This window comes from Fundulus heteroclitus, chromosome 13 (genome assembly GCF_011125445.2).
Source record: "Fundulus heteroclitus isolate FHET01 chromosome 13, MU-UCD_Fhet_4.1, whole genome shotgun sequence".
Classification (NCBI taxonomy): Eukaryota; Metazoa; Chordata; class Actinopteri; order Cyprinodontiformes; family Fundulidae; genus Fundulus; species Fundulus heteroclitus.
In genome coordinates this window covers 42,349,566-42,372,004 of record NC_046373.1, presented here as the reverse complement: position 1 = coordinate 42,372,004, position 22,439 = coordinate 42,349,566, and the positions used below count along the sequence as shown (strand labels likewise).

The following is a 22,439-nucleotide window of genomic DNA, read 5'->3' as shown; positions in this document are numbered from 1 at the left end:
CGGTGATTGGTGGAATGCTTTTCTAAGGGGTTTCCATGGCGTTTAGACAAGGATCAAGGAATGAAGCGTTTCCTGATAACTGTCCCGTTGGAATCACTGGATGTGTTTTGTAAGGGGTTTCCGTGTCGGTTAGGCAAGGGCCGGTAAATGGAGCGATTTTGTCTTCACTACGCGTAGCAGGTTATGGCTGGATAATTAGAAGCTGATAATTCAGCTTTGTAGAGCCGGCAGAGATTAGGAAGAAGCCTTATTCTGCTTGTAGACTGAGCTGCACTTCCCTTATTCAGCCACCAGAGGACACCAGAGACCACGGCGAGGGAACCAGCGCCATGAATCACTGATTCAATGTTTCCTGGTCCAGAGGATTCATCTGGGCCATCACTGCTGAAAAACAGAGGTTCTGAAGAACTGCTGAGCCAGATGACCCGTCAGTGGAGGCTTCTTACCTCTCTTTAAAGGAGTCTGATCACCACAACAGCAGTCGCTTGGTCCTTTTGTCCTCAGCCAGCCAATCGGGTGGTGTGTGTCTGTCTGTCCCATCATGCATCTGTGAATCTGTGGATCTGAAGCAGTGAAATAAGATCAGATTTAGAGATAAAGCAGTCCCCGAGTAATTCAGAACCACCAGTTGGGTCTAAGTCCAGATGCTGTGCCTGTGATGTCCTCTGATGAGTAACAGAGAGCATCTGCAGGACCCGAGGAACAGTAAGTAAGAAGTGAGGACTATAAATACCTCTCCGGGACATGTAGTTCTTGTCCTAGTTTACTAGGACATATACTAAAATTGGAACGATACAGAGAAGATTAGCATGGCCCCTGCGCAAGGATGACACGCAAATTCGTGAAGCGTTCCTCATTTTCATTTTTAAAATACCTACAAACGATAATAAACAGCAAAATACGTTGTTTTACAAACACCGGAAGTCGACCTTCTATATCCGCTTTTCTCCTCCGCGCGGCCAGCGCCACTTCCGGTGGAGCTGCGCGTTCACAGCTGCGCAAGAAAACGGCCTTGTTGAAGCGCCTTTTGCTTGGAATAAAGCCTGAAAAGCAGCAGCTTCCTGATATGAAGGCTACAAAACACTCCCGGTTCCCCCGTTTAGACTCCTTCACAGCAGGTCCTAGTTTAGTTCCCGTTATACCGGGGGAATAACCGGTCCTCCTGTCAACCGTTAAACCGGAGGAATAAACGGTCCTCCTGTCAACAGACTGCCTTATGCTGGGAAACAAGTCATTTAATGTTCACAGAGAGGAGGACCATCAGCTGATCTGCTGGAAAACGCCGAGATTTACTGAGAAAGACGGAGATTTACTGAATAAAACTAAGATTTATTGAAAAAATAGCTTTACTGAGAGGGAAAACAAGGAGATTTACTGAAAAAAGGGAGCTGCTGCAGGAGGAGAGCTGCTCCCGCTGGCATCTTATTTACACATTTATCGTTTTATTGAAACAGTTATCTTCTAGTTTATAGAAACAACATTTAATCCACATTCATGTAACGTCGGTTAAGTTTAACTCTAGACATCGATCATCGCAGCAGTTTAAATTCAGTTACAGCATGAAACAGAAAAGCTGCAGCGACCCTGACGTTGGCCTCCGATTTGGACTTTCGGTTCAGCGCCAGGCGGAATCCTGCCGGCCCGGTAGAACCAGCGCTGAGAACCGAACCCAGAACCAGCGCTGACAACCGAACCCAGAACCAGCGCTCCGCCCCGCAGGGAACACCTGCTGCACCACCGTCGCCATCTTGCAGGCAGGGTTCTCCCCTGGCTTCTTTAAGGCACTATTGGTTCCGTTTACACCCGTCTCCGTGTCAAATAAAACCCAGAGGACAGTAATCCCGCTCAGAACAGCATTGGGTTTAGTTCTGGGACTAGAACCCAGCTGGTTCGGTCCGGTCCTGACCAGCAGCTCATGCTAACGGCTACAGACCACATGTGCAACAAGCTAGCGAACAAACCGTGAAAAGCGGCCGTTTAACCGCCTAAAAGCCTCTAATTCAGAACCATTCCAGGACTAAACCGAACCGCGGGGTTCTGCTGGGTTCGCCAGCCACACTGCGGGTTAAATAACGTTATTTATTACCGTTAATTCCATGTAGCTCGCCTCAGTCACCTGGCAGGTGTCGAGAGTTTTAGAGCTTTCCGTGGACCGGAAGAAACGCGGCCTGTGATTGGTCCCCCGATACACCTCGTTGAAGGAGCGAGTATTTGATTGGACGGAGCGCACACGCTACAGCTCTACCCCAGAAAACCACCTTGTTAACCGTTTACAAGGATTTCTGTGCATTAGTCATAAAACAATACTAACTAGAGTTAAGTGAAGCATCACATTTTGGTGCTAAAACTCACCAGTTTTATGAAACACACTAAGCCAGTTAAACCAGACGCGCTAAATCACGTTTCTGGCTCCTAAGGACAGGAGCAGACGAGCTAACAGCTAACGCCGTGTCACTCTACAGGGTTAGCCAGCGAGGCGGGGTAGATTAAATAAATTCAGCACCTACCGTTTAATAAATGAAACCTTCTGCGGAGAATGAGCTAAAACTGACATGACGGCTGTCACTGGTCACCTGTCCTGTAAGTGCCAGGTATGAAGCCTCGTCCCTGCAGCATGAGGGCAGAGACCCTGGAGCTGATGGTGCTTTCAATGGTTATGGAGAAAAGGCAATAAGAGAAAAGAAAGTTGCCAGGTTTGCTGCTTGTCGCTTAGAAAAATCCACCAGAGGGATCTGAGTGACGCTGAGATGATGCCTGGTGGGGCTTTGAACCGCTTGAGAAGGGTTGCCAGATAATCAAAAGTTTTCCTGCCAAGAAATCTGGGGAAACCACCACAACTCACAAGAACCAGGCCCAAAAATAATGTTATAAATTTACTGTAAGGGCGGACCTGAACATACACCAGTAATATGCGTTTACTAAACCCACAATCCAACAAAACCACCCAGAGTGATTTTTCCTGAAGACCAAACATCAGATCCAGTGAAAGTTGAGAGTTCTACACATTTAAAGAAATTAAATTTACTATAGTCATTATTTCTTCTCTTTATTGCAAATCCACTGTTAACAGTCTATAACATTGTGATTTGTGACCAGTACCTGGTTGACTCAAATTTCCTCAATAACGACTATGAACTAATGATGAATTTATGACGTTAAGTTAACTCAAAAACCACAGACTGACTCCAAGTCGGCCGAAATTATGTCCACTCGCCCAAAGCAAATTATTCCCGCATAATAAAAATAAAAACCTTCTACCGGCATCACTGAACTTGAGCCAATTGGTTCAGGAAAGTTTCTTTCAGTTCTCCAGGCTTCGTTTGCACATGAAACCAGCTACTGGCTGAATGCATAATCAGTCACCACTACAATGAATGAAGATCGCCTCCATTTGTGTCCTTTCTGGCCGTTTGAATTATCATTAATACCATTAATTTATCTGATGATTATCACATCTGTAGATTCATTTTTTACATGATTGGTGTATATTTTAAGAAAATTAAAATATGCACAACTGTATCCAGTGAACAAAAGAAGAAAATCCAAAACTTATTTTCTATAAAAACTCTTAAATATCATAAAACATGCGGTCAACCAGAACCTAAGACTTTGATTCTAGAGTGAAGGAGGACTGGGATGTTGTGGTCTGCACAATCTGGAGCTGTTCGCGTAGTTCCTGATGAGCTGCTCTCCACCGTGGTGCTGCTGCTTCATCTCCAGGCAGACGTTCTTCTCCGTGAAGGGGAGGGTGAGCTCTGGTAGCGACTCGGCCTCAGAGTCTTTGTTCCTGGAAATTCTGTGAATCATTCAGCGTTAAAGCTGAAAACAGATCAAAGCTTGAAGATAAAAAACGTCAGCCAGCTGAACAGAACCTACTCTCTTCATAATCCAGAAACATGCAGCGGTTTCTAAAAGTTTAATGTAAAAATGGAACAAAAAAGATAAGATTGAATAAATTTAAGACACATTTATTAAACAGACTGGTAGTTATAACAGAATTATAATAACATTCTTTTTAAAGTCCCTCCTCCATTCTTACTGTGGCCAGTAGGACACACCCTGATCCTGCTGAGCCCACACCTGCTGCTCAGGTACATGTTGGTGCTGTTTTAGCGGTGAGCTGCAGCAGCCTCCTCCTCCTCCTCCTCCTGGGCCCAATTGGAGGAGGAGGGAGACTCCTGCTGGATGGTCCAGGCTGCTCCTCAGGGAGGCTGCAGGCTGAGGGCCTCCTTTCCACCATCTCCAAGGACGGCTCCTCTGCAGGAAGCAGGGCTCGGTCTGCCACAGATGGAGAAACCATGGCCACTGGGAGATGGTCCACTGGTTCAACTCGAACAGCTGGATGGAGGTCTGAGCCATCAGCCTCGGGCTCCCAGCACCGTCTGCCGTATCGACACGTAGTCGCTGTAGATGAGGGACCACCGGCTCCTCACGATCCCCCCCCGACACGCGTCCCTGTGGGATGCAGGCGACAGAGCTGGCTGCAGACGGCCTCCACCAGGCGGCTTGGTGTCCAGTTTGCTGGACTCCAAGGATGCAGCTGCAGCACGCGTGAAGAAAAGTGTGTTTATAACTTTTTTAAATAGCAGATGTCAAGAGGGAAAATAGTTTTTTAAAGACTGAAACTAACCGCTGGAGGCTTTACCTGCCAGGAAAGGCGATGTTTTTGCCCTTTGCTGCCTTGAAGCGCCCCTTGATCTGCCTCTCCTGATACCTGGAAGGGTAGAGCAGTCTCTGATTGTCTCGCTCTGACAGGCGCTGCCAGAGACAGATGAGACGGTCCACCCTGGACTCACTGAGCCGCTCAGCCTCCTGACCTCCACCAAGGCCTGGGCCAGCTTCAGGACATGAAGGTTATCCTGGCTGACCATCAGGACAATTTTGGACCTTCTCCTGGAAAATAACAACAAAAATGAAGCATCCAACAACTTTGCTGAAAATGTGATATTAAAATACTGAAATGGTTGATAATATGTAATAAAATAGAGAGTTGTGTAGAATTCACCTCAGAGTCCTGAAGAGGAGGAGCCTGGCGTTCAGATGATTCAGGAGAGGCTCAGACCTGGATGCTCCTGACTGAGAGGCTGCAGGAGTGGAGGATGAGATTCATCTTCTTGTATCTCCTCCTCCTCCTTCAGTAAAGAAACAGCAGCGCTCTCATCCGGGGTGTCAGGATCCACGCTGACGTCCTCAAACACGTTTCCTGTCTGCGTAAATAGGAACTCAAGTCTGATGAGTTCTCCTGTGATACAGCAGAACGCCCAGAGGAGACGTTAAAAAGCCTTTTCTCAAAGTTTGCATCTTTCTAAGCATTATTTTAGTTACCTGTGTACGCAGCAGGCTTGGTGAGATCCTCAACCAGCTCAGGTTCAAGCACCTTTGGCTCTTCTGGTTGAGGCGGCCGCTGTAGGACAGCAGAGACGTCTTCTCCTCAGCGGCATCCACAGGCGCAGCAGCCGCTGCTCCATCCTGGTTCCACCTCACCACTCAATCCACGATGAAGGCCTGGAAGTTCCTGCCACTGGCAGACGTCCCTGAGAATCACGTTTAGATTAGAAAACTTCACCTTCATGTAGCAAAACCACAGCAGCTGACAAGGAGCAGTGGATGTTTCCTGACAGCTGCAGTTACCTGGGATGAAGTGGTTCAGGTGGAGGTGTGAGAGACAGCAAACAGGCAGGTGGAGTTAATCTACAGGTGCTGGATGAGGATCTGACAGGTGAGCGGCACCAACCCAGTTAGTGATGAGCTACAGCTACTGGCCTCAAGAAAATGATTTATTGAGTCAACACTTGGTGTTTCACCTCAGGTTCGTCTGATTTTGACAATATTTGAGAAATAAAACGGGAGAAAAATCGTCAGCATGTGTTGCAGCATTTTAGTCAACGGTACGTCTGATTGGTCACTTTACTCACACTTCCTCATGTCGCCACTGGCCCTCATCAGCTCTTCATCGCTGGGCTCCACAGGGGCCTGGGCGGGAGGAGCTGGTCTCTGGTTTCTGCTGAGAAGAAATCAGATCAACAATCATTTCATCATAAAGAATCCCAGCATGCTCAGTGCGTCTCCTGTGAATTTCATCTCACCTGGAGCTGCAGGCTTAGCTGAGGAGCTGAGCTTCTTCAACGCAGCCTGCATCTCCACCCAGACAGAGAACGCCGTGACGACACGAAGGCTGCAAAGCTGAAAGCAGGAAACATGATTTTATAATCCATTAAAAGTTAAAAACTGCAGGTAACACTGAGGAACAACTTGGACGTCTTAGAAAATTAGAATTTAGAAAAGGACAAACTGTAATGTGAGCTTTATTTATAAAATGAGAGAAAATAAATAATAGTTACACATAATATTTCCAGCTGCTGCAGTATTATAGTGATGAAGCTTAATTTACAATTAACTCCACCTGATCTGCAAAGTTAAATCTGGAGAAATGATGACAAAGAAAACTCCCATCAGTTTATCAGTGGATTCATAGAAAGCTAATAATAATAATAATAATAATAATAATAATAATAATAATAATAATAATAATAATAATAATAATAATAAATAATAGCAATCGTAATAATGTAAAAGCCCTGAAAAGGGGGTATAATTGAGTAAATGAGCAGCAGACACGTTTTTCCTCTGCTCCAGCATGTATTTACTGAAGAGGAGGTTCCGCTGCTCTTTACTACGGCATACTCGCGCTATGCTCCCCCACCTGGTCATATACGGGTACTACATAGCCTCAACCAAATAAACATGAATATATTTAAACCAAACTGCTGGTAAGAAACATTGTACAAATAAAGAATAACATTTCAAGACTGTAATGCATAAAATGTGCACTTATGATGACCACATTTCAATCCATAACAGTAATAATAATAATAATCCCATTTTACTATCAGGAATTAAAAGCAGACTAAACCTTCTTAACTACAGTTAAGGCTTTATTTAACCCGTTTTTACCAGTTCGCCAGCTAAATTACTCTCTACAAACAAAAAATAAATAAATACATAAATAAATAAATGCTTTGAAATCAGCTCCTCCAGATAACAAAGTTATTTCTGATCAGAACCGATGTGACCAGTTAAACTGGCTGTCCATCGGTTTATCCGTCGTAAACACAGACAAATAAAAACTCAATCCATCAAAACTCTGACTAATAATGACATTTCTGACGAGGACCGACGAGGCTCGATGTGAAAAAGCTAAGCTAGCTGATGAAAAGTTAAAACGCGGCTGATTCATCTGTCCTAAACAAACGGATCCGTTCAAATCAAAATGTAATCCAGAAAAACTAACAAAGTTCTGACAAGTGAACCGGAGCAAAGCCATTATTTACACCAATTTAGTTTTTACCGTGATGAAAAGCGTCGGTCCGCCGCTGCTGCTGCTGCTCGATGCTGAGAAACGATGCAACTGCCGAGAAAAGCCGAGTGCAGCCGAAAGGAGCTCCAGGAATTGGAACAAAGCGAGCCTCCTGATTGGTTCTAAAAGTTTGATTCTAAACTTGGAACAAAGCGAGCCTTCTGATTGGACGGAGCGAGAGACGGATGATTTAGAAAAAATTGGAACAAAGGAATTGGAACGGCACTGTTATTTATATATATATATATATATATATATATATATATATATATATATATATATATATATATATATATATATATATATATATATATATATATATATATATATATAAAACAATCATATGGATTGGACTATATTATTAAATTGGATTTAAACAATTGGATTATACTATTAAAATGCCTTACAAATGCAGAAACCCAGTCATGATTTAAAGAAGTCATCTTCAGTGCTTTCAGTCTGGACTTAAAACTACTCAACAAAATAAGTTCAGTTAATTTCCCATCTCTTTCCAGCATGTTCCATATATATATATATATATATATATATATATATATATATATATATATATATATATATATTTGCTGTTTGAGTGAGGTTTTTTTTATATTTTAACAATATCTTTTTCATGTGAGTTCTGGCCAAGAGGTAGAAAAAGTACACAACGATTCCAATTGGATTATACTATTAAAATGCCTTACAAATGCAGAAACCCAGTCATGATTTAAAGAAGTCATCTTCAGTGCTTTCAGTCTGAACTTAAAACTACTCAACAAAATAAGTTCAGTTAATTTCCCATCTCTTTCCAGCATGTTCCATGTAAACAGAGTTGAATTGACAAAAGCCCTTTTTCCCAGGTCTGTGTGAGAAAATGGAGCAGAGAGCAATAAATAATCATTTAAGCACAAAGACTTTCCAGTTTGAGGACTCATCAAACATTAAACCTCTACAGACACACCGAGATGAAAACATCATTGTTCCTGCTGTTTTCCCATGTATTGTTCCTAAAATGTTTAAAAGTAAAAATGTGTTCAATCTACAACATGTAACATCAGAGGAAAAGGATAATTATGTCACTTACTGTGGATACAGCTGAACAACTTAATTAGACCAGGACAGCAGAAAAAAAAGTTTAAAAGAACCCAAATTGGTAGGATTCCTTACAAAAAAACTTACAGCTGAAAAATGCCAGGAAAGCTTTTGTTTTGTTCATAGTAACTTTTATGAATGTCATTTAAAGCGATACATTCCACATGCAAACACTACTTTTAATTTGTTCGGTTCAGAGTTGCAGTTGTTACATGTAACATTGATTTTAGTCACTCTCTTACAACTGTGTCCTGTAAAATGAACCCGTTTTATCACAGCTTCCTGTTGATGATGCGAGGAGCTGCCACATTGGATCCGTCAATCGGTCTTCAAACATTTCTCAGACAGAAAGTCTGACTATAGCGGCCGTTACAGCTGATTTTTCTGATCTTATGAAGTCAAGATTTTCGAAGAGGAAGTAGGACTGAGGAAGTAACATATTTATTTGATGCACAGCTTTCTGTTTACTATTGGTCAGTGGAGACATTTAGGGTTTGGGACCTGCAGAGCTTTTTAGGAGCATCAGCCTGACGGTTTAAATCTGGATTCTTGTGTCTTTATTTCCTGATTCTGTTCACCTGCAGCTTTTTGGTAATTAACCCGTTCAGAACATCATCTCAGAGGGTTTGAGTTGGACCTTTTCAGCTCATGTCCATCACTTCTTAGATGTTTTATCCAGTGTTTATTTCTGCCCTGATTTACTTTGACACCTGCCTGCTTCTGGACATTTTGTCTGTATCTTTGTCCGCAGGTTGAGCTTTTCACTGTGAGAAACACTTTATCTGCTGAGCTACAGCTGCTACAATTATTTGCTGAATACAGAAATGGTTCAATATATAATGAGCCTAATATAAAAATAAATACACAAACATTATTTAGGAGGAAAATTTAATGATTATTTCAACATGTTTGGAAGTTAATTTTTTGTAACATTTTTCTTCATAAAACCAGCATTTCTGCAGCTTCTTGGTCCTGGGCTCAGTTTTCCAGACCAACAGAACTTCACCCACAAACACATGAGCACTGTCCAGTTTCTGCTGCTTTCTCACAGATACTTTTCTGATGATAATTACAGGATGTATCAAACCAGGACTTCAGAAAGTCAGCTCCTCCTATCTTCCCCATCCTCACACAGTCGGCTTCAGGAGCATCATCAAGACTCTGGTTGTCAGGTTCATTATCAGACCAAAAAGACAAGCTTGGGGAAGACCAGAAAGAAAACAACAGATAAATGCCTGAAAGTTAAATTCTATAAACAGACATTGTTTCATCAGCCATACCTTTCATTCAGTGGTGACCCGTCCACCCACAACCATCTGCCTTCTTCCTTTGAGTCCGTCAGTCCAATCCAGAACTTGTCCTTTAAATCATCCTCCATAATGTTGCTCAGTCTTTCAAACAGGAACATCTGAACAGGAGAAGTTGATGAAAATGATTCTGAGAGACGTTTCTGTGCTGAGATGAAGAAACATGATGATGTGATGAAATCTGTGAGAACATGAACCTGCAGCAGAGTTTCATACCTGCTCCTCTCTGCTGTCTATATTCACCAGGTCTCCTCCCAGATCTTTGCAGGAATCTCTGCTCTCAGTCCAGGAGAACTTCTTGGTGCTGAAATTATAACACTTTCCTCCATATAGCTCCCAGCCTGCTTCACACTTCAGACACGTCTCTTCTTTAAACAGATCAGAACAAAAACTGAATCAGGTGGAAGAAATCTGATGATTCTGAAGCAGCAGGAGGCGTCTTCTGTCCTGCAGTTATGGTCTGACTTCCTGTTTCTGTCAGTTCATTAATGTCTCTTTAATATCATTTGAGGACAGAAGTGGAACAAAGATTAAATTCTGAATTTACTTTTAATCTCAGAAAGTGATATTTGCTTTTTTTCATGTAGTTGTGAGAAATTTCTCTATCTCACCAGTAACGTAAGTAAGTCTTGATTTACAAGCACAGTAAACAAGTAAGAAAACAACAAACGATAGTCTACTTGCTGCTGAAAAACCAATAATATAATATATTATATAATAGTTGGAACCCAGAGTAACTTCAGTAATTTGTAAGAATTAACTGGAGAAGGTTGGAAACAATTCAGGCTTGAGTGAAATAGACTCATAAACACATTGATCTACCAGCTCTAAACAGAATTTTATAGAAACTTCACTTGCAACTCCTGACCGACTCAGCTGAGAGATATTTCCTGAGCTTCATCCTCCTCTTCCTCAGGTTGGGGACTTTAACTGGTCTTCAGTTCGATTAAACCATAATTTACCACATGGGGTAATTTTTAAGTAAAACTGCTAGATTAACACATATCTCTATTTACAAATTTGTATCTTTAACTTAAAAAATAGTCTATAATACAATATTATATATAAAATAAGGAAAATACACAAACTCACTGACTGCCAGGGCGATGATGGTAGCTACCAAGATAGCGATGAGGACCAGCAGGACTACTCGCTCTGTGGTGACCTTTGGCCTTGTGCTCTTTCCAGCTTGTTCAACATCTGCTGCACACTTTGCACAGACTGACATGGGAAATAAAGAAACTTCTTTCAATACTAAGTCAAATAACTGCTCACTGGTCAGATATTTCAGTGATTTGCTTCTCATTCCCTAACAGGGATGATCTGACCCAAGCCCAGTGACCTGCTGATAGTTGGCTTTACCAAATTCACTCACATCCAACCCTCAGAGAATAAGGATAGACCGTTTTACAAACTTGGGTAACATGTATGTAGAAGTTGTAAATAGTGATATAGTCTTCTCTCTTTATCTAAACTAGAAAAAAAATTCTAATCAACTGAATGAGCGTTTACAAAGTAATCACCTATTTGAAATCAGTTTTCAGAGCTCGTCATAGCACTGAAACAGCATAGTTGAAAGTCACTAATGATATTCTCATAGCCTCAGGTAATGGCATCTTCTGAGGCTATGAGAGGACAACGTTGGGCCGTCAAAGCCTGCAGAATCTTTTCTGCAGACCTAAAAAAATATCTGAATCACAGACTGATGTTAATTATATTTTGCTCATGAATATATAATAAATAATTTCTATTGGTCTGTCTGCTTCTGTCCATAGCCCCTCCCCTGGTTTCTGCTTCCATACGTGCATTTTCATAATAAACCATTCTACCAATGACATTTCAGCCATCATTTGTTGCCACGATCCAGGATATCTGCCTGGTCATGTTCAAAGGCTTCTACCCCTCTACTGCCCCTCTTTCATCTGGGAAACCTCAAGGTTCCATTTTAAGATGATCTCAACCAAGCAATCCATGACCTGAAGAACTTCAAACACTTCAATGATGCTTTTCAACCACAGGAACACTGCATGTAGCTCACTGACAGGATGAGGAAGAACGATGTGGCGGTGAAGAGAGGCTATGCAGAGGTTTGGCTGCAGGAGACGGACCATAAAGGTGGAGATAACACAGGCGCTGTGCGTCCCTGAGATGGTTCTATCTCTGTTGTAGCCTCATTAGGGGAGCGGTGGTCTAGTGGTTAGACTAGCGCACTCGGCTCTGAGAAGGTTGCAAGTACCTGGTTTGATCCCCACAGCCTGCACTTTGGGTCCTGAGAAAGACCCTTAACCCCAGATTGCTCCCCGGGCACAGTGGCAGCCCACTGCTCCCCAAGAAATCCAGAAGTAAATTTCTCCACTGTGAGATCAATGAAGTTAAATTATTATTAATATCACTTCATGCAACAGCTAGCTTTTCTAACAAGCTAGAAAAGCAAACGGCACAAAAAGTAACATCTGGATTATCACACAGAGCAGAACAGACAACTGGACCGTTGACACTGCGGTTGCTTCTGATGATGAAAATCTCTAAATATACATTACATCTGCTAAGAAGCCTTGTCATGTGCTGGTTCTTGGAAAACAAGTTAATAAGACAGATCCTGTCTGACTGAGGTGTTAGCCACTGGTATACTTCCTTTTCAGCTTTTTATTTTTTTCTGTTCTTTGAAATTTTAGAAAACTATAAAATATCTCTTAAACAACAAAAACATACTGCCCCTGTTACCATTTTTCCCTGAAAAATAACTTTTCTTTAAATATTTTAGTTTGCTGTTCTGCTTGCTGTTACATAATTTCCTTTCCTTGTTTGTACTCACAAACTTCACAAAGTCTGATTTTAAACTTTAGTAACATTCAAATGCAATGTGTCTTCTGCATTTAACCGATCCCTGAGGGAGCAGTGGGCTGCACTGTGCGGCCCCAGGGGAGCATTCTGCGACTAAGAGCCTTGCTTAGGGACCCAGAGTAGCAGTCTGTGCCATTATAACCAAACACTCCCTCAGAAATGGCATAACAACAAAACATGAACATTTTAATAATAGCAGCAGGAAATCTGCCTGTTGAAATAGGACTGCAAAAAATGTGGATCTAATGAATTATCCATCCATCCATTAATCTTCTAACACGTCTATCCCTGTTGGGGTGACGAGGGGTTTTTGGTGCCTATCTCCAGCTGTCAGTGGAAAGGAGGCGGGGTACACCCTGGACAGGTTGAGTGTTGCAGCTAATGAGTTATCATTCGTCATTTTTTTATTTCTCTTATTTATTTATTTATTTATTTATTTATTTATTTATTTATTTATTTATTTATTACCCACCTGGTTCTTTTGTTGGTGATCTTCTGGCTGCAGAGTTGACTTCACTGACTAAAGAAACATCATCTGAACAAGAGAAAACACAAATCAGTCACAGTAAGACAGACAGACAGACAGACAGACAGACAGACAGACTTACCTTTAGTCCTCTGTCTTATGAACTTCACATCAGCGTATGTAACATCAGCTTCAGCCATCCTGGCTCAGTGATTCTGAAACAGAAGTACAGCTCAGATGTTACAGTCTGCTTTTAATTGCTTCCTGAAGACAGAGATTGTTCACAGATTAGACAGGAAGTCCAAATTTAAACTGTTAGCAATGCACTAACATGAACCAACCTATTTTAATAAAATAAAAAAAAAGCCAATGAGCCACTGCCTGACCTTCCAAAGCTGTTCTCCTACAAAGATCGGCTTGGTGCAAAACGTGAGGACGTTCTGCTCAGCTTTGGACAGGAGGACACAGATCTGCTGGTTTGTCCAGAGCAGTAAACATTGTGTTCATGTTATGATCACAGTTTTTAGCTGTGTTTTAGTCGTTCCTGTTGGCCGTCTCAGCCTTCCATACAGTGGCCCTGTTCCCTGATCGCTGGCACCTGTGATTGGCACTATTTAAGCTTGTCACTTTCAGCAAGCTGGTGCCAGATTCTTGAAAGCCTTGTGTTAGTAGACCTTCCAGCATCTCCTAACCTGCCTGCCTGTTTTTGACCGTTGAGTGTTTTCTGGATTTCGGCCTGTTGCTCTTGGCCTTGTTGGTCTTTCATCGGTTCTCAGTTTCTGGACAACGACCTATGCCTGTCTCTTGACCCTGCCTCTCTGCCCTCTCTGTACCTCTGCTTGTTGGTAATTGGGTTTGGACCCTGGAAATAGACTCGGACTGGATCTGTTGGATCAGATTTTCTTCCAGCTATTATTTCATTCAAATGAAAAATGGAGAACCGATAAGCAGATTATGGCTTGTCTACTAGAAAAAGGGACAAAAGAAAAACATAGAGGAAAACAACAAGAAAAGGGATAAGAGAGGGACAAAAGGTAGAAAAAATAATGTATTTCTATTCTATTAAAACTTTTATATCCGTATATAATGGGTCTGTTTTATGTGTTGTCTTCACAATGCGGTACCGCGCACGTGACGTCACCGTCTCAAGAGCAACGCCCCTTTTGCCGCTTAGGTAGGGCATACAGGAGAGAACGCATACAGGAGAGAACGCACGGATAACAGATATGACCGACTTTACAGCCGTTAAACTTTCCCAAGACGGTGTCCCAGGCGCACGGATTACTGGTCGCACTGTCGAAGAACACACCAACCTTCAGCTCAAACGATGGCTTGAGGTTCGAGGGCTTAAAAAGACTGCAAAACTGGCCGAGTTGATGAACGGTAAGCTTTGTTTTTTTTTCCCTGCATGGCGATCATGGCAGCGTCGGCCGTTTTTTTGTTTGTAATCACCGTCCAGGAATGGGTATATGTTTAATGTTTGTCTCATTTGAAATGTTTTGAGTAAGCTATCCTGGTAGCAGGCTATCATGTTAGCGCCTGCTACCATGATAGCCTATATGCTATCATGGTAGCAGGCGCTACTTTATTAACATGTCGGCCACCAAAATACTCTTACCTTGACTTGATGTCGCTGGAATTGGGTCAGGATGTTCTTCGGTTGTGCCCTTTCCTCCAACAAAATGCTTGCTACATATGTACTTGAATTTGGTAACTTTTTCCGGGTTGAACTGTGTAGGCCGACCGCCCCGGTGTTCCAAGCGTACACATTTCTCCTTGGCAGTCTTGAAGAAAACATCCTTCATATACGGCCGATCAGCGTAACTCGAGTCGCTGTTGCACGTTCCATAGCAACAATGTTTAAAAACCATGGTCTTAGATTTGGAAAAAGCAGTCGTTTACCGAGTAAAACCAAGGGTAACGCACGTCTCTTTTACAGCGAAACAGCGGCGGACTATGCAGGCTTGCCCTACTGCGTACCACGTGATGTGACGTCATCGTGACGTTGTGTTTCTAAAAATAGCTCGCGCGCGGTACCGCATTCAGAGGGCCCCATGCTTTTCTTTGTCTTGCGGCCCAAATTTCCTAAATCCGCCCCTGCTTTTAAAGCAATTTAAACAAACTCTTGGTGTTGAGGGAATTACCGGGTCTTGCTCCTAAGGTTCATTACAGTTCATTTGCAGTTCTACTGGTTTTTAGAAGAGACTTTGGTTCTACTGTGAACTGGTATCCAGCAGAACTGAGCACCATCAGTTTGGTTACAGGATTCTATGAAATTTCATAAAAAGTTGCATGTTGGCTGGAAGAACTGAAGACAGGATTCCTGTTAACTTGTTGAACAGCTACGTCTGGTTCAGTTCACGCTCTGATGTCAGCGTTTGCAGCTCTTCCTTCAGCTGAATGAGAAAAGTGTTAAAGCAGACCACCTGTTAACATCTGACCAGATAAGGTCAACTCAGACTAAAGGTTACCCCCCCCCCCCACCAGCCTGCTAATGTCCCAGGAATCCACATTTCTTTCCCTTCTACTGGGGAGTAGCAGACTAACCTGATCCAAGCAGGAAGGCAGTGGGAGCTTCTGATATGTGCCCTGAAGGCAGTTACCCAGGGCAGCATTAGAAAGAGGGCGCTCATAGACAACATATTAAAAAATAGGTTGTCTGATAGCTGCGCCCTGAACAGGTTTTTCCTTTCCTTCATGCATAAGCAGTGGATGGATGGATGGATGGATGGATGGATGGATGGATGGATGGATGGATGGATGGATGGATGGATGGATGGATGGATGGATGGATGATGTCTTTGAATTTTGTAGAAAGGAAGTTACAGTTTAGACCTGTGATTTGTAGCCTCACATGTGGTCATAATGAACTCTTCATTAATAGTTTATTACATTAGTAATGCCGTTAACTCTTTAGTTTTTCATTACCATAGAAACTGCCCCTGGATCAGTGCATCGGTGCTCTTTGTGATCGTACACACTGACTCCTCAAAGCAGTCAGATGACGTGTTGTGAACTGATGCTATATAAATAAAACTGAACTGAATATGACAGTTTTTCTTTTTTAGAACTGACTTGAGGCCTGATTAAGTGTGAATTGTATTTAAAATGAAGTGAAAAACTAAGTGACAAAGACTTAAGAGGTTTAAATAAAACGACAATGAGGAAGCAAACAGTAAATGACACCTTTAACAAGATGTCACTTCAACAACAAGCAGAAACAAGGAGTCAGTCATCATTCTGAGGACTTTAACTAAAACAGAGTAAAGACTTTTATTATAATATCCACCTTCCAGCAGACGATCTACATGAGGGTTAAATGCTTTCAGTGTTTACTGATGCTCAGATGCATCAGAACCTCCTAAATTGTCACGATTTGCAGTCAGGGGTCTCCTGATCCTGAAGCCTGTAGCCCGGCTCCCTCTTCAGTCGCCTGTAGCCAGGCGCCTCCTGAACTCTGTAGCCAGCTCTTAGTCCGGCGCTGTCTCCAGCCTTTAGTCCGGCGCCAGGTTCTGTTCTCTCTCTCTCCAGGCGTCAGTTCCTGAGGGTCCTGCTCCGCCTCCGGCCTCCGAGAGACCTGCTTCGCCGCCGGCCGCCAGACATCTTTGCTAACCGGGGCCGTCCTACGGGACACCCGCCGGATTACCTGTCTCGTCGAGGTCATCGTCCTGGACACCCGCCTGAGAACCCGACTCGTCGAGGCCGTCCTTCTGGACGCCCGCCGGAGAACTTGACTTGTCGGGATCATCCTCCGGGACACCCGTCAGACTTTATTTCTGTTATTTTAGTTCGCCCTGTCGGGTTGTTTTTGGTTTGGACAGTGTTTCTTTTTCCTTTTTCTGGCCCTCCATCCTGTACCTCCCTCCACCCACCCAGTCTAGTCTGTTTTGTTTCTGAGGCCGTCTGGAATCCGGCCTTGAGGAGGGGGTTCTGTCACGATTTGGGTTTTGTCTTGGTTTATGTTATCAGATTTATAAGTTAAGTTTCTGCTTTTGGGGTCTTTCTTGTTTGGTTTTGATTTAGACATGTTCTGTTTAGGTTACCTGTTTTCCACCTGTCACCTTATCAGCTCTGTTTGGTCTCCCCTCAGCAATCTGTCAGCTTTCTTGCCCTGATTAGTTTCACCTGCCTTTCCTGTAATTAGTTTTCACTCCATTTCAACTGTGTACTCCACTATATAGTTCTGCCTCGGTCTTCAGTTCTCTGCCAGATCATTTTCGAGCCACTTGGTGAGTTTTGTTCCAGCGTTTCTTTTCTGACTGACCTGTAGATGCAAACCCGAGTGTTTTTTTATTCTGAGCCAGCCTGATCCCTGAACCTGTTTTTCCTGCGCTGTCTGACTGATTTACCGTTTTACCGACTTGATTCTGTCCCAGGATTATCCGAGCTTGCTTTATCCCTGTCTGTACCTCTGCCTGTTTTGGACTGCTTTTTGTGTACCGGTTTTTGGACTGCCATTTTGACCATTGAGACTGCTTGTTCCTGTCTTGCTTGTCTGAGAGCAATAAAACATCTGAACCCGAAATCTATGCTTGTTAGCCTGAATACTAAGTCCACCCGTTCAGTTCCGTTCGTAACATAAATGTCTCTTTGTTTGTCGTAGAGTTGTCCTCAGTGTGATGTTGTCCTCATGATGAGACCACAGAGCTGTGAAGAAGGTAAGAAGATGAATGTGGTGGTAAATCAGCAGGAAGGTGCAGAAGAAGCTGCAGTCAGAGCTGAGAGGTCATCATCAGACAAAGACTGAACACAAACCGGACCGGCAGGACTGATGTCTCCATGAAAACACAACATGATCACCAACATGAAGCAACTCTGTTCATAAAAGGAAAAACTAAATAAAAATACATCAGTGACTCATAGAGAGGAAGCTGTTGGTGTCACTGATTCAGAGTCAATGTCAGGTTCAGATGTTGTGAATCTGACCAGATGTTCTGATGGGGTTCTCCTCTAAATGCTCCTCAGGTGGAGCTGCTGCCTCTCACCATGAAAACCCAACCAGAACCTCCAACCAGCCCCAGAAAGTCCTGCTGGTTCTGGGCTCTCTGCTGGCTGCTGCTCTCATCGTCCTCTACAGACTCTGTGAGTTCATCCGTATTCGTGACTTTAAACCACTTCCTGTTTGTCGTTTAGAAATGATGCTGGTGAAGTTATATCTGTTAAATCTTTTATCAGGTCTGGTCCTGTTAGTGACTCGGGAAGCTGTCCAAACCATAAAAGGGGAGAATGAAGGTCTGAGGAAACGTCTCCTGGGTGAGACTCTCAGTGTTTGAAAGTGTCCACAAGGTTCATTCTCTTTCAGGGCTGTTAGCTTACTTTGTTACATTTGAATTTATTTTACTTGTTTCCTAAAACAAAGAAAGGAGGTGCAAGAAATTAGAGAATTTTTTTGTGTAATTATTCTTCATTGTGCTTAATTTTAGATAACCCAAAGATTTATATGATTTATATTTTGATGTTCAGAAATAAAACCAAGCAATTGATTGAGACAGAAAACATCTTTGTCCCATTTCTGTCCTCTAATGATGTTAAAAAGACGTTGATGGCCTGACAGAAACAGGAGGTTAGATTGTAGCTGCAGGACAGAAGACGCCTCCTGCTGCCTCCAAATCATAAGGTTTCTTCCACCTGATTCAGTCTTTGTTCTGATCAGTGCCGGCCCGAGCCTATTTGGGGCTCTAAGCAGAATTTGATTTGGGGCCCCCCCTCCCACCACGCAGAATCACCAATGCTAGAAGATTATTGACACAAACGTCACGCTATAATGTAATAACGAATATTAGAAACGAATACAGTGAGGTTATGTATCAATACAAAATAAATAAACCATACTTAAGATACTTCACTCTTTTATTAAATCTTCTGAATAAAAACTGTCAAAAAACATATTAAATTTCATCGTCATTCATTCATTCATTTCTATCAATGGTCCCTAACCTTCTCTATCTATCTATCTATCTATATGTATATATATCTTTATCTATCTAGATAAAGATATATATACAGATAGATAGATAGATAGATAGATAGATAGATAGATAGATAGATAGATAGATAGATAGATAGATAGATAGATAGATAGATAGATAGATAGATAGTGTATTAGCAGCTTCCTCGTAAAAATTTTGCCACCATTTGTTTAGCATCAAAGTTTAACATCATCTCTGCACGTAAATGAAAATGCACATGGAAAAATAAATAAAGAAGGGGAACAAGCAATTTCACATTTCTTTCACTATTATCTTAATATACGAAAAAACATTTTTTAACTATAATTATAAAACACTCCATGAATGTTGTTTTTAAACAGTTGAAATAAATCACCCCCTCTGTCGGCATCCAAAGCCCTAATGCTCTGACTCTGGTCACCATGGTAACGTTTAAACACGCTGTCAAAGAAAGATACAGATACTCCAAAAAAAGAATAAAAAGTGCATGAATTTTAACTCACCATAACGTTAAATCAATGAGAGCCCTGCGCTTGTTTTCCTGCAACAAGACAGTCCCATCTGGGGGTAATGTCTTCAGAAACATTACCCCTGGTTGCTTCAAACTGCGTTTAACTCTATTAAAACTCTGATGGCGTTGTGCAGAAAAGTCGATGCTTTCAGAAAATGCGTGTCTGTAGCTTACAGGAGCTGCGAAGGAGCGTTTATGCACTCAAGAATTGTTGTAATTGGCATGCACCTCGCTGATTCCTCAGATTGTCACTCTAATAGATTCTCCAGGTGACTTTCTGTTCAATATGATCAGCCACACTTATATTCCTTTTCTTATTATCGTTGTCTTAAATTTACCCAGCCGTCCTTCTTTCTTGTGGAGCAGCGCCATTCCCAGCCTGACCTGAGGCACACCTCTGGTTGTATCTACCTTATGTTATCTATTTGTGTTTCATCTACCTTGTTTTTAACTTATTTTGTTGCAATTTCCTGTATCTCCATGTGTTTTTGTTATATTTTGACATTGTTCAACACTTTTTATATCATTTTTTTGGATGTGGAAAACATACAACTAATATACAAATAAATAACTCATTTACTTTTTAAACATTTATGCTATGAATGTATATCATGAACAACCCTGTTACTCATAGCAAAACTCTAATTTTTAACTTTTCTCAAATGTTTTGCTTTTTCTGTGCCAAAAATGTCCATTTAAAATTTTCGACTTTAATGTGAGATGTAGTATACATAAACTCAGAAGACATCTTGATTTTCCAAAGGGGAACAATTTATTTACTACTTGTACAATCACACATCATGATCATACAAACAGACCACTCAGTACCTTAACCTCTATAAAGAAATATATGTTTTGCCTTTAAATAAAAAAAAAACATTGTATGTGTATGTACCAGCTCATGTTTTAGCAGCTTAACCCCATTATTCAGCAGCAAAGATTAGGATGAACATTTCTGTGCACACATTCAAGAGACTGTCTGCAAAATGAAGAATGCTTTTAATTTCTGATTAGTACAAAACTAACCAAATGTGCATACTGATGCATTTCATGTCACATTCCTACAGACATTTTCAAGGAGTATTTACAACAGGAAAACTAGCTGACCAGCACAGTCTCTATATGAATGCAAACATTGCCCCTTTAGTCTTTTTAGAAAACACAGTTAATGTTCCAGACATGCAAGACTCAATTGTTTTACAAAAAAAACACAAAATACACATCAGCCTTAACATTAACTTCCCTTAGAAAGGCTCTTCCCATCTTGATCTGCACATGGACTAAACATGTCTCAGGGTCTCCAGAAGTGGCTAATATGGAGCTATATATGGGTCATAAAGTTTAAATTAAAGAAAAACATTTTGACAAAAAAAAAAAAAAAATATATATATATATATATATATATATATATATATAAAACTGAAAATAAAAACGAGATGAAACAATAAAAATAAGAATTTGCTTCATCTTGTTTTACTTTTCAGTTTAGACGGATAGATAGATAGATAGATAGATAGATAGATAGATAGATAGATAGATAGATAGATAGATAGATAGATAGATAGATAGATATTGAAACTGAAAAACAAGATGAAGCAGTAAAAATAAAAATGTATTTTTTAGATTGTTTTTCCTTTTTTTCAGTGTCAAACTTTTGGCTCTGTTTTGGTGTGGGGGCGGAGCTTCAGATAACAGGGGTCCAGCCTGGCTGGACTAAACACTCCTGTTGTAGTCAGAACTGTGGGACAGGGAATGTTTTAAAATGTCAAAGATATTCTATGTTTATGGTATTGGTTTTGAAAATAACTTGATTCAGTGAGCTCTTTATGTCAACACACAACACAAATTTCAAAGAAAAGATCATGATTTTTTCTTCTGTTTCACCTGCTGGTGACAGTAAACCAGGTAATGATATAAAGGCTAGTTGTCATTGTATCGCAACGCTGATTTATGAGCATAGACTTCCAGGCTTAGGTTTAGCTTTTCTACTGCTCACTTTGGATATATAAAAGTTCCTCATGAAAAAATAGGAGTCAGTAACAGGAGAACTGAATGAGAAAAGATCTACATGATCTGAGAATGATGGAGGAAGAGATAACTGCCTGTTTAATGTCCATTTATTATGTCGTTTTTGCTTGTAGCTCCTAATATTGTGGTAATTAGATTTGTAGTATTTAATTAGATGATATAATAATAAAAATAATAACTGGAAGTTTTCATGTTGTACATTCTAATGTTTTTGGAACTGATTTTAATTATATAATGTCTGTTTTAGAATAATGTAAGATTGATACAAGAGGAGAGAGGAAGAGGATAGGAAGTCAGAAAGGAGATTAAATGGGTGGAGGAAAATAGGAACACTGATGGAAAGAACAATTGATGAGAAGAGATAAAATTTTACTTAGAGTATTATTAAAGTTCAAGTGATAAAGCGTTGTCATGATTTAAGTGATAAAGTAACGTATTGAGTAATGTAGTGTGCAAAGTTTGCTATGTAAAACAGAGTGACTCAGGTTTGAGTTGAGAAGCCCAATGTCTGATAATATAACCTCTTTCTGAGTCTCTGCACTGAACATGAGTTTCACTGCACTTTCCTAGCTGTGGCAGAAAGAAGAGGCAGTTTAGTTGTATTTTTTCTTAAAAATGTCAGTTCTGCACATAATACATTCTCTTCTCCTCTTATTTTATCCAGACCTCTGGATACCATGGCTGATGGCTCTTCAGACACAGAACGCCTTGAAGAAACCAGAGATGATCTCATGTTAGCTGACTCACTGACCAGAGTTAACTTACCTTATAGGAGCAAAAACGATATACTGGCACATCAACTACTACCATACACATACACATAATGTAGTTATACACACTTTGTGTAAGTTTATACATGCTCATGCTGCACACTGATCCAAGGGGCCTC

At 41.3% G+C, this 22,439-nt stretch overlaps 1 protein-coding gene, 3 long non-coding RNA genes and 1 other non-coding gene across 6 annotated transcripts in view; 1 reads left to right on the top strand and 4 right to left on the bottom strand.

The window, feature by feature from the left end:
• Positions 1-195: 195 nt before the first annotated feature.
• Positions 196-2,173, bottom strand: LOC118556117. The gene is made up of 3 exons (XR_004932389.1): positions 2,087-2,173; positions 447-563; positions 196-381 (listed from the first exon to the last, which is right to left on the bottom strand). It is a non-coding gene; the product is annotated as an uncharacterized LOC118556117 (long non-coding RNA).
• Positions 756-861, top strand: LOC118565559. Its single transcript, XR_004932447.1, has one exon. It is a non-coding gene; the product is annotated as a U6 spliceosomal RNA (small nuclear RNA).
• Positions 2,174-5,126: 2,953 nt separating the features above from the next.
• LOC118565411 lies at positions 5,127-7,502 on the bottom strand. Of its 2 annotated transcripts, none has more exons than XR_004932387.1 (5): positions 7,349-7,502; positions 6,087-6,183; positions 5,632-6,004; positions 5,326-5,534; positions 5,127-5,242 (listed from the first exon to the last, which is right to left on the bottom strand). It is a non-coding gene; the product is annotated as an uncharacterized LOC118565411 (long non-coding RNA). The 2 variants fall into 2 exon arrangements; XR_004932388.1 differs by having other exon boundaries at positions 5,632-6,001.
• A 2,214-nt stretch (positions 7,503-9,716) lies between these two features.
• LOC118565144 (CD209 antigen-like protein E) overlaps positions 9,717-22,439 on the bottom strand; it is a 57,647-nt gene continuing 44,924 nt past the window's right edge. Inside the window, exons 5-6 of the mRNA XM_036144830.1 lie at positions 9,970-10,121; positions 9,717-9,854 (exon numbers count right to left, since the gene is read on the bottom strand). Coding sequence (XP_036000723.1) covers positions 9,717-9,854; positions 9,970-10,121 — 290 coding nt within the window. The remainder of the gene's footprint in view (positions 9,855-9,969; positions 10,122-22,439) is intronic.
• On the bottom strand, positions 10,813-13,275 carry LOC118565408. Its single transcript, XR_004932384.1, has 3 exons — positions 13,206-13,275; positions 13,070-13,132; positions 10,813-10,974 (listed from the first exon to the last, which is right to left on the bottom strand). It is a non-coding gene; the product is annotated as an uncharacterized LOC118565408 (long non-coding RNA).